The following is a 14,043-nucleotide window of genomic DNA, read 5'->3' as shown; positions in this document are numbered from 1 at the left end:
GGAAACATTCCTCACACACAAAGAAAGAAAATATGTTATGTGGACATGTGTCCAGAAACGCTTACTTTCCATGTTAGAGCTCATTTTATTACTTCTCTTCAAATCACATTAATCATGGAATGGAAACACACAGCAACAGAACATACCAGCGTGACTTCAAACACTTTGTTACAGGAAATGTTCAAAATGTCCTCCGTTAGCGAGGATACATGCATCCACCCTCCGTCGCATGGAATCCCTGATGCGCTGATGCAGCCCTGGAGAATGGCGTATTGTATCACAGCCGTCCACAATACGAGCACGATGAGTCTCTACATTTGGTACCGGGGTTGCGTAGACAAGAGCTTTCAAGTGCCCCCATAAATGAAAGTCAAGAGGGTTGAGGTCAGGAGAGCGTGGAGGCCATGGAATTGGTCCACCTCTACCAATCCATCAGTCATCGAATCTGTTGTTGAGAAGTGTACGAACACTTCGACTGAAATGTGCAGGAGCTCCATCGTGCATGAACCACATGTTGTGTCATACTTGTAAAGGCACATGTTCTAGCAGCACAGGTAGAGTATCCCGTATGAAATCATGATAACGTGCTCCATTGAGCGTAGGTGGAAGAACGTGGGGCCCAATCAAGACATCACCAACAACGCCTGCCCAAACTTTCACAGAAAATCTGTGTTGATGACGTGATTGCACAACTGCTTGCAGATTCTCGTCAGCCCACACATGTTGATTGTGAAAATTTACAATTTGATCACGTTGGAATGAAGCCTCATCCGTAAAGAGAACATTTGCACTGAAATGAGGATCGACACATTGTTGGATGAACCATTCGCAGAAGTGTACCCGTGGAGACCAATCAGCTGCTGATAGTGCCTGCACACGCTGTACATGGTACGGAAATAACTGGTTCTCCCGTAGCACTCTCCATACAGTGATGTGGTCAACGTTACCTTGTACAGCAGCAACTTCTGTGATGCTGACATTAGGGTTATCATCAACTGCACGAAGAATTGCCTCGTCCATTGCAGGTGTCCTCGTCATTCTAGGTCTTTCCCAGTCACGAGTCATAGGCTGGAATGTTCCGTGCTCCCTAAGACGCCGATCAATTGCTTCGAACATCTTCCTGTTGGGACACCTTCGTTCCAGAAATCTGTCTCGATACAAAAGTACCACGTCACGGATATTGCCCCGTGCTAATCCATACATCAAATGGGCATCTGCCAACTCTGCATTTGTAAACATTGCACTGACTGCAAAACCACGTTCGTGATGAACACTAACCTGTTGATGCTACGTACTGATGTGCTTGATGCTAGTAATGTAGAGCAATGAGTAGCATGTCAACACAAGCACCGAAGTCAACATTACCTTCCTTCAATAGGGCCAAGTGGCGGTGAATCGAGGAAGTACAGTACATACTGACGAAACTAAAATGAGCTCTAACATGGAAATTAAGCATTTCCGGACACATGTCCACATAACATCTTCTCTTTATTTGTGTGTGAGGAACGTTTCCTGAAAGTTTGGCCGTACCTTTTTGTAACACCCTGTATAAAAGGGCAAGATGAAAAGCTTTTGGCTTTGCATGGTGTTGATGGTGGCATATATGAAGTTTCATTTTAGTTATGCTGGTACTCATTACACGAGAATGTCAGTCAGCTCTCAACTTCATCTGCTTGATGTTTTTCTTGACAAATATTCTCAAGTAGTCTTGTTGGGCATGTTTTCTTAAAATGAGGTGACTCCAATAACATATCACCATAAATTTCTTTTTTGGACAGTAAAAATTTACCCAAAGTTCATGAACATGTGCACGAAATTCACACCTTCATTTTTAACAGTTAAGAAATAGGTGGCTGAATTTAAACACTGCCACACTTCTCTTGAAACTGATCTATGCGAATAACATCCCAAAACTGTATCCACAGATGAAGTTATTCGTAAAGTTTATAATTGAATACTTAATGACTGATGGTTAAACAGGTGTTTAAAGCTGACATCATACTCATACCAATAGAAGGGATGTAGTAAATTTTACATGAAAAATTAACCGTGAGAAAGTTTTGTGCAATATGAGTGGCACATTTGGCGAAAGATGACCGAAAGCAGATCTAAAACTGGCTTTTGTGAGTAATGTTTAAACTGTTTTTATATATTCAACGGATTTTGTGTTCATATTTGTTATTGAAGATGCTGCAAATTTATCAAAAACTGTATATAAAGAGACTGATGTCACTCAGCATTCATAGCAAGCATCCTCATTTCCATAATAAAGAAAATCAGGTGAGGTGGAATAAGAAAAGTATGTCTTAATAACTTTTAAGGTTATATTGAAGTACAATAAACTGACAAATGTTGTCCATTTATCTCCCTCAGAACTAAAATCAAGGTGCGGATGTGTAGATTTAGGCAACAGTATCTTAAGATTTGACACTTGTTCTGTGATCAAATTGTGACACATTATTATACTTAGATGTTCCTCCTTAATGTACACTCCTGGAAATGGAAAAAAGAACACATTGACACCGGTGTGTCAGACCCACCATACTTGCTCCGGACACTGCGAGAGGGCTGTACAAGCAATGATCACACGCACGGCACAGCGGACACACCAGGAACCACGGTGTTGGCCGTCGAATGGCGCTAGCTGCGCAGCGTTTGTGCACCGCCGCCGTCAGTGTCAGCCAGTTTGCCGTGGCATACGGAGCTCCATCGCAGTCTTTAACACTGGTAGCATGCCGCGACAGCGTGGACGTGAACCGTATGTGCAGTTGACGGACTTTGAGCGAGGGCGTATAGTGGGCATGCGGGAGGCCGGGTGGACGTACCGCCGAATTGCTCAACACGTGGGGCGTGAGGTCTCCACAGTACATCGATGTTGTCGCCAGTGGTCGGCGGAAGGTGCACGTGCCCGTCGACCTGGGACCCGACCGCAGCGACGCATGGATGCACGCCAAGACCGTAGGATCCTACGCAGTGCCGTAGGGGACCGCACCGCCACTTCCCAGCAAATTAGGGACACTGTTGCTCCTGGGGTATCGGCGAGGACCATTCGCAACCGTCTCCATGAAGCTGGGCTACGGTCCCGCACACCGTTAGGCCGTCTTCCGCTCACGCCCCAACATCGTGCAGCCCGCCTCCAGTGGTGTCACGACAGGCGTGAATGGAGGGACGAATGGAGACGTGTCGTCTTCAGCGATGAGAGTCGCTTCTGCCTTGGTGCCAATGATGGTCGTATGCGTGTTTGGCGCCGTGCAGGTGAGCGCCACAATCAGGACTGCATACGACCGAGGCACACAGGGCCAACACCCGGCATCATGGTGTGGGGAGCGATCTCCTACACTGGCCGTACACCACTGGTGATCGTCGAGGGGACACTGAATAGTGCACGGTACATCCAAACCGTCATCGAACCCATCGTTCTACCATTCCTAGGCCGGCAAGGGAACTTGCTGTTCCAACAGGACAATGCACGTCCGCATGTATCCCGTGCCACCCAACGTGCTCTAGAAGGTGTAAGTCAACTACCCTGGCCAGCAAGATCTCCGGATCTGTCCCCCATTGAGCATGTTTGGGACTGGATGAAGCGTCGTCTCACGCGGTCTGCACGTCCAGCACGAACGCTGGTCCAACTGAGGCGCCAGGTGGAAATGGCATGGCAAGACGTTCCACAGGACTACATCCAGCATCTCTACGATCGTCTCTATGGGAGAATAGCAGCCTGCATTGCTGCGAAAGGTGGATATACACTGTACTAGTGCCGACATTGTGCATGCTCTGTTGCCTGTGTCTATGTGCCTGTGGTTCTGTCAGTGTGATCATGTGATGTATCTGACCCCAGGAATGTGTCAATAAAGTTTCCCCTTCCTGGGACAATGAATTCACGGTGTTCTTATTTCAATTTCCAGGAGTGTATTTGCGAGTATGAGCTTATCAGTCAAGAGGTTTTTGTACGAAGTAACTCACACAAGAGCTGTAGTGTCTTCTGCAGACATAAAATAATAAATGTAAACAATCTGGAATAAAATGTTTAATTGGCCTGAAGTGATTTAGGGAAATCATGGGAAACCTTAAATCAGGATGGCCAGATACAGGTTTGAACCATTGTCCTCCCGAATGAGAGTCCAGTGTGCTAACCACTGCACCACCTGGCTCGGTGAGCTTTTAACGCCAAGTTAACTGCAATTAAAGAAAGTATAACATTTGAGCTTTCTTCTGACACCAGCAGGAAAGGTAGTGAACTTAGAAAGTTGTTTAGCATCCAGATAAGTAATTTTTTCCCTTGTGTAGCAGGAGTAGTATGATATAATTTGTGTAACACATTGTTCATATATGGCGATTTATAAATTTTTTGTATTATTTTTAAACAGATGTCCACATCAATTAGTTGTTTACTTCTTTCCTGTTATTTCTGGTAGTGGCAGCTGAATGTCAAGAAGAACTTTAGATATAAATTTGCTAAATTATGTCTGGGAGGTCCCATCACATGCATGTATTTCAGATAATGTAATTTAAAACTCCTCCCACCTCCCCTCATATGTCACTATGCAGTTCAGTTTGACTTTTGTTTCTTCTTCTGTGAAACAGATACCTCAATCAAATGAAGGAAAAGATTGGTTTTGGTATGTGGACAAAACTGTCAGTCTTGATCAGTTGGAACAGCTGACAGCAGAATTTTTAGTAATTTTTGACAAGTGTCCAACAAAACTGAAACGGAAGATAATGAGTATCAGTGCTTCTCAAACAGCACCAATTCCGCCGACTATGGGAGGCTCTCTTTTCGTAAGTTTCTCACATCTGTTAAGATATGTCAGGTTTAGAAATCTTTGTGTAAATATTTTATTTTTGCAATAAGTTTACTATGAATATCGTAAAACTGGTTTCAGTTACTGTCTTGCTGTTGTAATTACAACAATAAAAGACTATCCTGTGTGTCTCTGCTTTGCACATCTAGTTTAAATAAGTGTATTGCAATGTAATGCAAAGTGTTAGTAATTCAAATTTGGAATTGTGCTTCATCTATATGTAGTATCGAGATGTGTGTGTGATATTTTTGAGTGTGTGCTTCAATTATTTTATATAGTGTTTGAGTACTTGACTATACTTGTTGAAATCCTCTCTGAAACTGTATGAAGACTGTGTTTGTGACTGTATGCTAAACTGTTGAAACAGCTAAAATTTGTGTGTATTAATCACACAATATTTTGGAAATTACCTGGAGATGAAGCAAAGTCCCCAAAATGTTTTTTGACTACAAACATAAGTTTCTGTGTGTGGCTACGTTTAATGGTGATTGTTAACTTTGTTGTATAGATATGAATTTTTGCACAGAAATTATGTTAAGTTTATGTAATAACTACAAATATTTATACTGTAGCAATTATTGCATCAATTTAGGATTCAGAACCTCGGAAAGTCAAGCCATCTGAAGGAGCCAACCCAGCAGGAGAGGGTCTTGGTTTCCAGCAGTATGGCCAAGCAGAGCTTAAACATGGTAAAATCAGCTGTGATACTGAAGTTTTCTTTTGTAATTGAATTTTGTGGCAACTTAATGTTGCCACTTAAATCTCTCTCTCTCTCTCTCTCTCTCTCCTCTCTCTCTCTCTCTCTCTCTCTCTCTCTCCCTCCCCCCCCCCCCCCCCCCTCTCTCTCTCTCTCTCTCTCTCTCTCTCTCTCTCTCTCTTCTGTGTGTGTGTGTGTGTGTGTGTGTGTGTGTGTGTGTGTGTGTCCCTCCTCCCCCTCATGCTCTTCTTTTATTTTTTATTTGGGGTAATTCCCCTCCCCCTCAATAAAATATATTGCATGTTTTATTTAGTTAGAAGCAGTATATAATCTTTTATGACAACCATTTCCTTAATAATTGGTTTTACTATATGTCACAAGCTGTATGTTAACCCCCCCCCCCCCCCCCCTCCCAACACACACACACACACACACACACACACACACACACACACACACACACACACAGAAAAAAGCAGTCTTTGACCTAGGCTGTTACAATTTGCTCGTTGAAAGTCTATGCTGTGAAAATTTTCTCATACTGTGTTGCACAGTAGAGCAGGACTGTATGAAGCAATGATGTGTTGTTAACACAGATGTGGGTCTTAGTGGGGTACAGTAATTGCTTAAGAATACTGGTCTTGTTTCTTGACAACACACAGCATCTAAAATGGAGCATTTCAGGAATTGAACTTGAAAAGTAATGCACTCAGTGATCCTCTTAACCATAGTGTGCCAATTGTGCAGAAAATTTGTGTCATATACTCATTGTATAAATGTGGAAAACATAAGAAACAGATGTTACATGGGCAAATTTAAAGTATCAGCTTGTCACTACCTTTCCCACTGTCTTCAGTTCTGCAAAGACATATTGTTCATAACTATGCAAACTATACTATAAAGCAGTGAATATGGTGCCTGGAGGGGCATGTGTAGAAGGAACTACTCCTTTTCTGCCTGCTTAACCTCTCTCATGCTATTGCTGTACACATCAATTGCCACAAGCCCAAAGTCGTGGTCAGCATGTGTTCAGATGAACCCGGCAAACTATGTCATCAGACAATGCATTTATGTTCAGTACATCAAGAGACACTCACTTGAAAATGAAATGATACTCAAATCAACAGGTAGCACATTGTAATAAAGATTTTGTAATCAGAAGCAGACAATGACTTATCTCAAACAATTTATTATGGCCGTGAAACCATATGTTGACAAAATGTTTAGAAAATATTGTAGTGAAATGGCAGCCTCTAATGTATTCTCGTACATTTTAGAAGATTTATTACAGCCAAATACATTAATATTTGCTCGTCTGTTAAATTATACAGCTATAGTGAAACCCCGCTTTTACACTTTTCAAGGGACTAAAAAAAGTAGTGTAAAATCCGGGAAAATGTAAAAAGTGGGAAATAATGTTTTAAACATTAAAAGTTATGTATAGGATCCCCCTTGCTTTTTTGCACTTTATATAAGACATATGTACATAATAGGCATGAAACTACTTACTAGGGGCTTATTATCTAATAAAAGCTGCCAATGTAATTGGAACTGGTAAACTGTGTGTGAAGTAGAAATTTTTTGACTTCATTTCGTACATCATAATTGATGTTTTTGGGAAGCTTGCAATTGTCATTCATTACATAAATAATGAAACATTCCACCAGCTACATATTTTTTCTTTTTTTTTTTTGTGCTTAGCGTGACATTTTTTGAGAATTTATTCTTGCTGTCAAGTACAAATATTTATATAAGTATTTTGTGTGGTGTCTGCATGTGTGTTCAGCTGTCTTGCACTGTAATTGTCTTTCTGAGGTTATCAGGCACTGTGCCTCCTCAGTTATATAGAAAACCACACACACGCACACTATCACTTATTTTGTTTGTTTCTGAAACATCGCAAAAAATACTTACATAAAGATTTGCACTTGACGAGAATAAACTTTCAAAAATGTGTTGCTAAGCGTGGAGGGGAGAAAAAAAAAAAAAAAAGACGTGTAACTAGCACTGTATTTAAACCAAAGACATTAGTCGCAAAGTCAGCAGATGTGTCAACTAGTGCCAGATGTGGCCAAATACCAAAACACACTAAATATGGTTCAAATAATGCAAATCAAGATGATCACAGCAATCATGAATTTGCGCATGCGCAGTAGTGACAGTTTGGAAATGGTTGATTGTGTGAACATTCAGTGTTCCTTAGATTTGCATGTTAATTTTAACCTCTGTTCCCCAGAAGTAACATCAACAAATGTGTCGCCACAGTCACCATACACCCTGGTGGCTGTTCTGCCCTGAATTGATGAATTGTTGGTGAAGAGAGGAAAGGGAAGATGACAGGAAAGGGAGCAATGTTCACAGATTTCAGTGGGTGGGGGGTGGGGGTGGGGGGTGGGGAAGGAACAAGAAATATAACATTTAATGTGTTTATTGCTGTTTAATTGTCTTGTTCAGAGGACTCGTTTTAGGCAATGTCAATTCTTTCAGTGAACTTTTCTTGGGTGCTTCCCTCCAGAGAGTCATTTTCTGGCAGGTTTTCAGCATGGTATTCACACTTAATCAAGTCTTTCACTGTGACATCATCAATTGCTTCCTCAAGTAAATTGTGCACATCATTCATTTTGCAGTTTCTGGATGTGGCCTTCCCATTCACTAGGCTCATTACATTTTTTATTTGGTAATGTTGACATATCTGCTGCTAAGCCTATCAAGTTCATATTGTTATAAAGGTGCTGCTGACACCATACATCCTCTGGCATCTCCAATTTTGTATAGCAGGTGCAATTTCTTCCTTCTTTGTACATGAATTAGGAATTTTCTTCTTTTTTCTTGAAGGTAATTGGCGTTATCCATGACATCCTGCAAACCCTTTTCTAAAGCCCACAATAAATCTAAATGACATTCTTTAAATGCACTACGATTCATTTCTTCATGGTGGTCACAAAACGTAAATTTTTCTTTGCACATTTTCATGAAATCATATGTAGATAGTCCTACATGACAGGCAAAAAATCTTTTTTTCTTTGCCAGTCCACACTTTCAGCTGGCCATTGCCTTTAAAATCCTCCCAGATGTGCTCTATGGCGTAATTTTGACTGAACCAGGTCTCATCGAGATAAATAGTAGGGCAACAGTTTTTTTTCTGATGTATATTTTTCTTAGAAAGTAGCCTTAACTGCTAAAAAATGTGATCTCTCCATTAGAATACCTCTTCCATTGATATGTTTTGTGTGTCTAAATCCCAAAGATTTCAGAATTCTTCACCCAAATGGCAGCCCCGCCCACCCTCCCCCTGTGAAAGCAGTCTTGTAATTTAAAACATTTGTTACCTATTTTGCCTTGTAAGATACTTGCCACCAGTATAAAATTCCAATACAATATGATGAACAATGTCTATTTTGGAAAAGTCCAGCTCCATGACAGTTCTTCTTCATTAATATATTTTCTTGGAGATGGAAACTTTATTCCGAACCACAGATTTCCATTATCCATGCTTCTGCAAATATTTTCAGTTATGGTTTGTAGCAAAACACCACATGCCTTTGCTGTTGCAGTCTTCAGTGCCAAAAAGAATTCGTTTATTCTAGCATTGCCTTAAAGGTTACAAAGAAATCTGTATACCTTGTATATAGCTCCCTTTGTTTGGCTCTGTGTGTGTGTCGAAACTGTTCGTCTTAACTCACAAACAAAAATAACAATACTATGTGATGAAAATCGCTGCTATCTTCACAAACGTCACTTCCATGCAGTGCACGCAAACATGAATGCTGGATAGTGGATAGCAACTAAGTTAAAAAGCCATGCTAGGTGCAGCATGAATGAAGCATAGTATTGCCACATAAACCCTGTTAACAGTAGGTGTTTCTTTGGCAGCTGTTGCTTTTTAAGATGATATCTGGACAGCACCCGTGGCTGAAATGACACTGTGGTAACAGTGTGAACATAGAGTTAGGGGCCAACTGGACTAGGCCAAAGACTTCTCTCTGGCATTTATCCCTTAGAAATAGAGGGAACGAGGAGCTGCTCCCTAGTATAATGACTAACCACCATCCCCACATTTGAAAGCCCTCCACCTCACCATGTATCTCTTTTTGGTCATATTATTCACACTATTAGCCCCTTCTTTGAAGTAATTATTACTCTGGAGTCACCCGGACCTAAAATTTTTGTTTATTGTACAAAATATAACTTCCCAAGTTCAAGGTTGGTAGTTAATTTTCCAAATTTTGTTGTAAAGACATCACCTAGTAATGTAATTTTCCTTTATTAACTAACATTAACTGTATATGATTAGCTGATGTATGTCTGCTTCTTTAACAAAATCAGTTTTGTTAAGCACAACTTGCTTACTATTCCTGACTCTTCGGGAAGTACACAAAACAAATGTGTCTGTAGATGGATACCTTGCGGTCAGTATAATACTCTGAATATTTGGTGAATAATGCATATGTCACAGTTCGTGACCCACTGTTTGTAGGTTTGACTGGGAGAACTTTGATATGGATCACTTTCTTGGTGCTCCCATACACCATCAGCTCAACCACTGAAATACAACAGTTGGTTGAATGGTGAGTGAAGACAACTCGCATCAGGCAGACAGCAAATTTGTGTGCTAGCCAAACCTCGTCAGTGTGTAACAATGAAGTCCAAATCACACTCAAGGAGAAAACTATGTAGCACAGCATTGCCATCAATAGGTGCACTGGAGAGCATGCTGTAGATCTTGATTGGTTGACAAGTGAGAGTGGGGCAATCTGCTGCAGCCATTAAATCTGCTGTGGGTGTTTTGCCATGTGAACTGGCACTGGCAAATGTATCCTTCCATGCTGCACCTAGCGAAGTCGCCAGACTTAAGAATAATTATATGAAGTGACCCATCAATATGTCTGGCCAGATTAAAAAAGTAGAACACCTGCTTTCTTCCTTGTAGTTTTCACTTCAGTAGGCTAATACTGGATATATGATTTTGAGAGTAATTTCCTTTTAGTGTTTGTGGTTATTGGGGACATGAGTGGAATTAATGGATCACATTTAGTTAGGGCTTCATGTCTCACTGAATTTCTTTTCTTCCTTGATGTTCATATCAAAGAGTAATTCTGACTTCTTTACTTTCTGGCATAGTATCCCAATTAAAATGCAAGGGTGGTGTTACCACCTCAACCTTCTCAACCATTTTCCTCAGATGGGACCTTTTGTAGGCCAATGGCCTTGCCTCGGTGGTAACACAGGTTTCCGTCAGATCACCGAAGTTAAGTGCTGCCGGGCTGGGCTGGCACTTGGATGGGTGACCATCTGGTCTGCTAAGCGCTGTTGGCAAGTGGGGTGCACTCAGCCCTTGTGAGGCAAACTGAGGAGCTACACTACCGCTCATTACTTTCAAAACACCCAGTCAATGACTTCTAGTTCTCTGTAGATAAGGTCTAATACCATGGGTGCAGTTGAGGAAGCAAAGGAATAGTACAACAGTTGTACACGTAATGGTTTTTGTTTGTAGTTATCGAGATACAATAGTATCCAACAAACTATGTTGTGTTCGTAAATGTGATATGTTTGTTTACCTAATTGTCGACGAATGCTGCATTTGGTGCACTTGTGTTGTTCCCTGTAGTGGTGTAATGTCCGCAGTGAATGGCAAGCATTGCTACGATACACAACACGTGGTTCCTGCATGTCAGTTCCTTCGTGACATTGAAGTGTGCACACTGAAGTATGGCTCCACAAGTGGAGATATCCATAGAAAAACGTGCTGCAATTGCAGCACTTAGCGAAGCAGGTTTATTTGTTCACCAAATTGCGAAAAGTGTAGTGTGTCTATAGGGGGAGTGCAATACATTCTCCACTGCTAGAAGACAACGGGTAGCAATAAGGACATACCACGATGAGGACGACCTTGTAAAAGAACTAAAGTAATGATAAATTTATCAGAATTACCAGTAAGAGAAATAGATTCCAAAAAGCACCCCAGATTTGTGCAGAATTGGTAGAAATGAACACGACAAAAATATCTGTTGCAACAGTAAGGAGGAGACTGAGTGAAGCCTGCTTGAAAGGATGTGTCACAGCAAGAAAACCCGCTTCCAACGCCCATAAATAAACAGAAGAGACTTGAATGGGCTAGAAGACATCATAATTGGACATCGGAAGAGTGGGCGAAGGTGTTATTCACCGATGAATCCAAGTTCAAGATTTTTGTAACCAGAAAGAGAATATTTGTCCACTGATTTGTAGGGGAAAGGGTATCCCAGCAGTGTGTTCTACCTACAGTTAAATGCAGTGGAGGTTCTATTATGGTTTGGGGATGTTTTGCCGGAGATAGGGTTGGCAACATTGTGGAAATAGAAGGATATATGGATCAGAAGCAGCACTACTGCATAGTTCAGTATCATGCAATACGAAGTGGATTGCATTTAATAGGGAAAGGGTTCACCTTAGAACAGGATAATGACCCAAAACATCTGTGGGCATACTGTACGAACTACATTGCATCAAAGGAAAAACAGAAAGTACTGAATGATATGGTATGGCCGTCCCAAAGCCCTGATTGTAATCCCGTTAATATGGTCTGGAATGAAATGGACAGATGTATCAGGGAAATTAATATATCCAGCAAGAAACATCTCTGGAATATTGGTAAGGATGTGTGGAATCATATAGATTCACAATACATACAAAAACTGATTAACCGCATGCCTCGAGTTAGTGAGGCAGTCATTAAATCCAAAGGAGGATACTTTGATGAAAGTAAAATATAATGATTGTGATTGTATTATATATGTGGAAGTTAATATAATTATATTTTGTGAGAAATAATGTTTGATTTGTGTTGTAAATCTGAAATACCAGGGTGTATCGAAATTAATGAGCAGTAGTGTACTTGATTGAGAAGTAGCAGGTCCAGTCTTGTAAACTGACATATGACCGGGAGAGTGGTGTGTTGACTACATGCCCCTCCATATCCGCATCCAATGATACCTGTGGGCTGAGGATGTCATGGCAGGCGGTCGGTACCACTGGGCCTTCATGGCCTGTTTGAGTGGGAGTTTAATTTAGCTTAGTTTAGGACCTTTTGTAGACTGAGGTAGACTCTCAAAGACAGTGTCTCATATTGGAAGATAGTCTCTCAAAATAGATGAAGACATTTACAGTGAACTGTTACATGCTGGAGTTTGCTTTCAGCTCTTGCTCCGGCAACTTAACTTCAAGCTACCTGCCACTTTCCAGATGGGTGTGAACCCTTCGCCACCTTGGCTTCGTGCGGCCGTCCTGTCTGCCTGGGCTTTCATTCACTTCTGAAGAGACTACTCCAGCCTCGCTCTATTGCCTTCACTTCCATGACCTTCAATCAGAACTTCGCAATAGTACATTTGTGTATACTGATGGCTCTTCAACTGACAGTGGTGTCGGGTGCGCCTTCATCATTGGCACCAACATTTTTTGGTATCAGCTTCTGGAACACTGCTCAGTATTTACAGCAGAGCTCTTCACCATGTATCAGGCCATGCAGTACACTCAGCAACACAGGTTTTTCAATTGTGTCATCTGCTCCAACTTTCTCAGTGCCATTCAAACCCTCTGTGTGTTGTACACTGTCCATCTCTTAATGCAACAGGTCCAGGAAAGCTGTCACTTGCTCACTCTTGGTGGAGCCACCATGATGTTTATGTGGGTTCCTGGTCATGTTGTTCTGACAGGAAACAAGGCCGGTGACGCTGCTGCCAAGGCTGCCGTCCTTGTACCTCAGTCCGCTAGTTTTTATATTGCCTCCAATGATCTCTGTGTTGCTGTCTATCAGCTGGTGGTGTCACTTTGACCTCATGACTGGTTCTCCCTTCATGGGTACAAGCTCTGGAGAATTAAGCCTCTCTCATTGGCTTGGACGACCTCCTCTCAGCCCTCTTGCTGCAAGGAGATAATTTAGGTAGGTTGTGTATTGGGCTGTCTTTTTAGCCATCGCCATTTGTTAAGTGGTGCTCCCTAACCATTATGTGCTTATTGCCCTCACCCTCTGATGATTTGCCATTTCCTGACGGAATTCCCCTTTTTTAACCAGTTACGTTCTCATTTATGTTTTCTGTCTGAGTTATCGTCCATTTTAGCAAACTACATGTGGGTTGAAGACTACGTTTTATTTTTTATTCATCGTAGCAGTATGGCGGTGGACATTTAATCTCTAGTTCAGGACCTCTGTTTCTCTATGGTGTATTTTATGGACATTTCTCCACATCCCTGTTTTTAGCTGTCTTTCCTTCGTTTGATTGGGTTTAATGTGTAGTCATTTTTAACTCCTTTTTTTCCTTAGTGTTCTGCAGTTCTGACATGGGTGTGTATGACCCTAGTTGGTTTTGCACCCAAAAAACAAAACAAACTAGTGAATTGGTTTAGCACAATTTACAAAGAATGATGATCTAAGTCAAGATGGCTCATCCTTTGATGATGTAAAAGAAATTTTGTGTTTATTGAATTCACAAACTATTTTTGTGGGAATGTTTGCTTGAATAAATGCTACAAACATTGGCCTGACAAGATTGAGTTTTGAATACCATT

At 41.3% G+C, this 14,043-nt stretch overlaps 1 protein-coding gene across 3 annotated transcripts in view; it reads left to right on the top strand.

Annotated features, from left to right (window-relative positions):
• The window catches only part of LOC124721986 (cyclin-T-like), a 117,068-nt gene that overhangs the window by 58,216 nt on the left and 44,809 nt on the right, over nucleotides 1–14,043 (top strand). For 2 of the 3 annotated variants that reach the window (XM_047247157.1, XM_047247155.1), the window contains exons 6-7: nucleotides 4,585–4,779; nucleotides 5,395–5,491. In XM_047247157.1, coding sequence (XP_047103113.1) covers nucleotides 4,585–4,779; nucleotides 5,395–5,491 — 292 coding nt within the window. The remainder of the gene's footprint in view (nucleotides 1–4,584; nucleotides 4,780–5,394; nucleotides 5,492–14,043) is intronic. The other variant, XM_047247156.1, reaches the window with a different exon arrangement.

This window comes from Schistocerca piceifrons, chromosome X (assembly GCF_021461385.2).
Source record: "Schistocerca piceifrons isolate TAMUIC-IGC-003096 chromosome X, iqSchPice1.1, whole genome shotgun sequence".
NCBI lineage: Eukaryota > Metazoa > Arthropoda > Insecta > Orthoptera > Acrididae > Schistocerca > Schistocerca piceifrons.
Note: the sequence above shows the minus strand (reverse complement) of the source record. Positions and strands in the feature narration are given on the sequence as shown.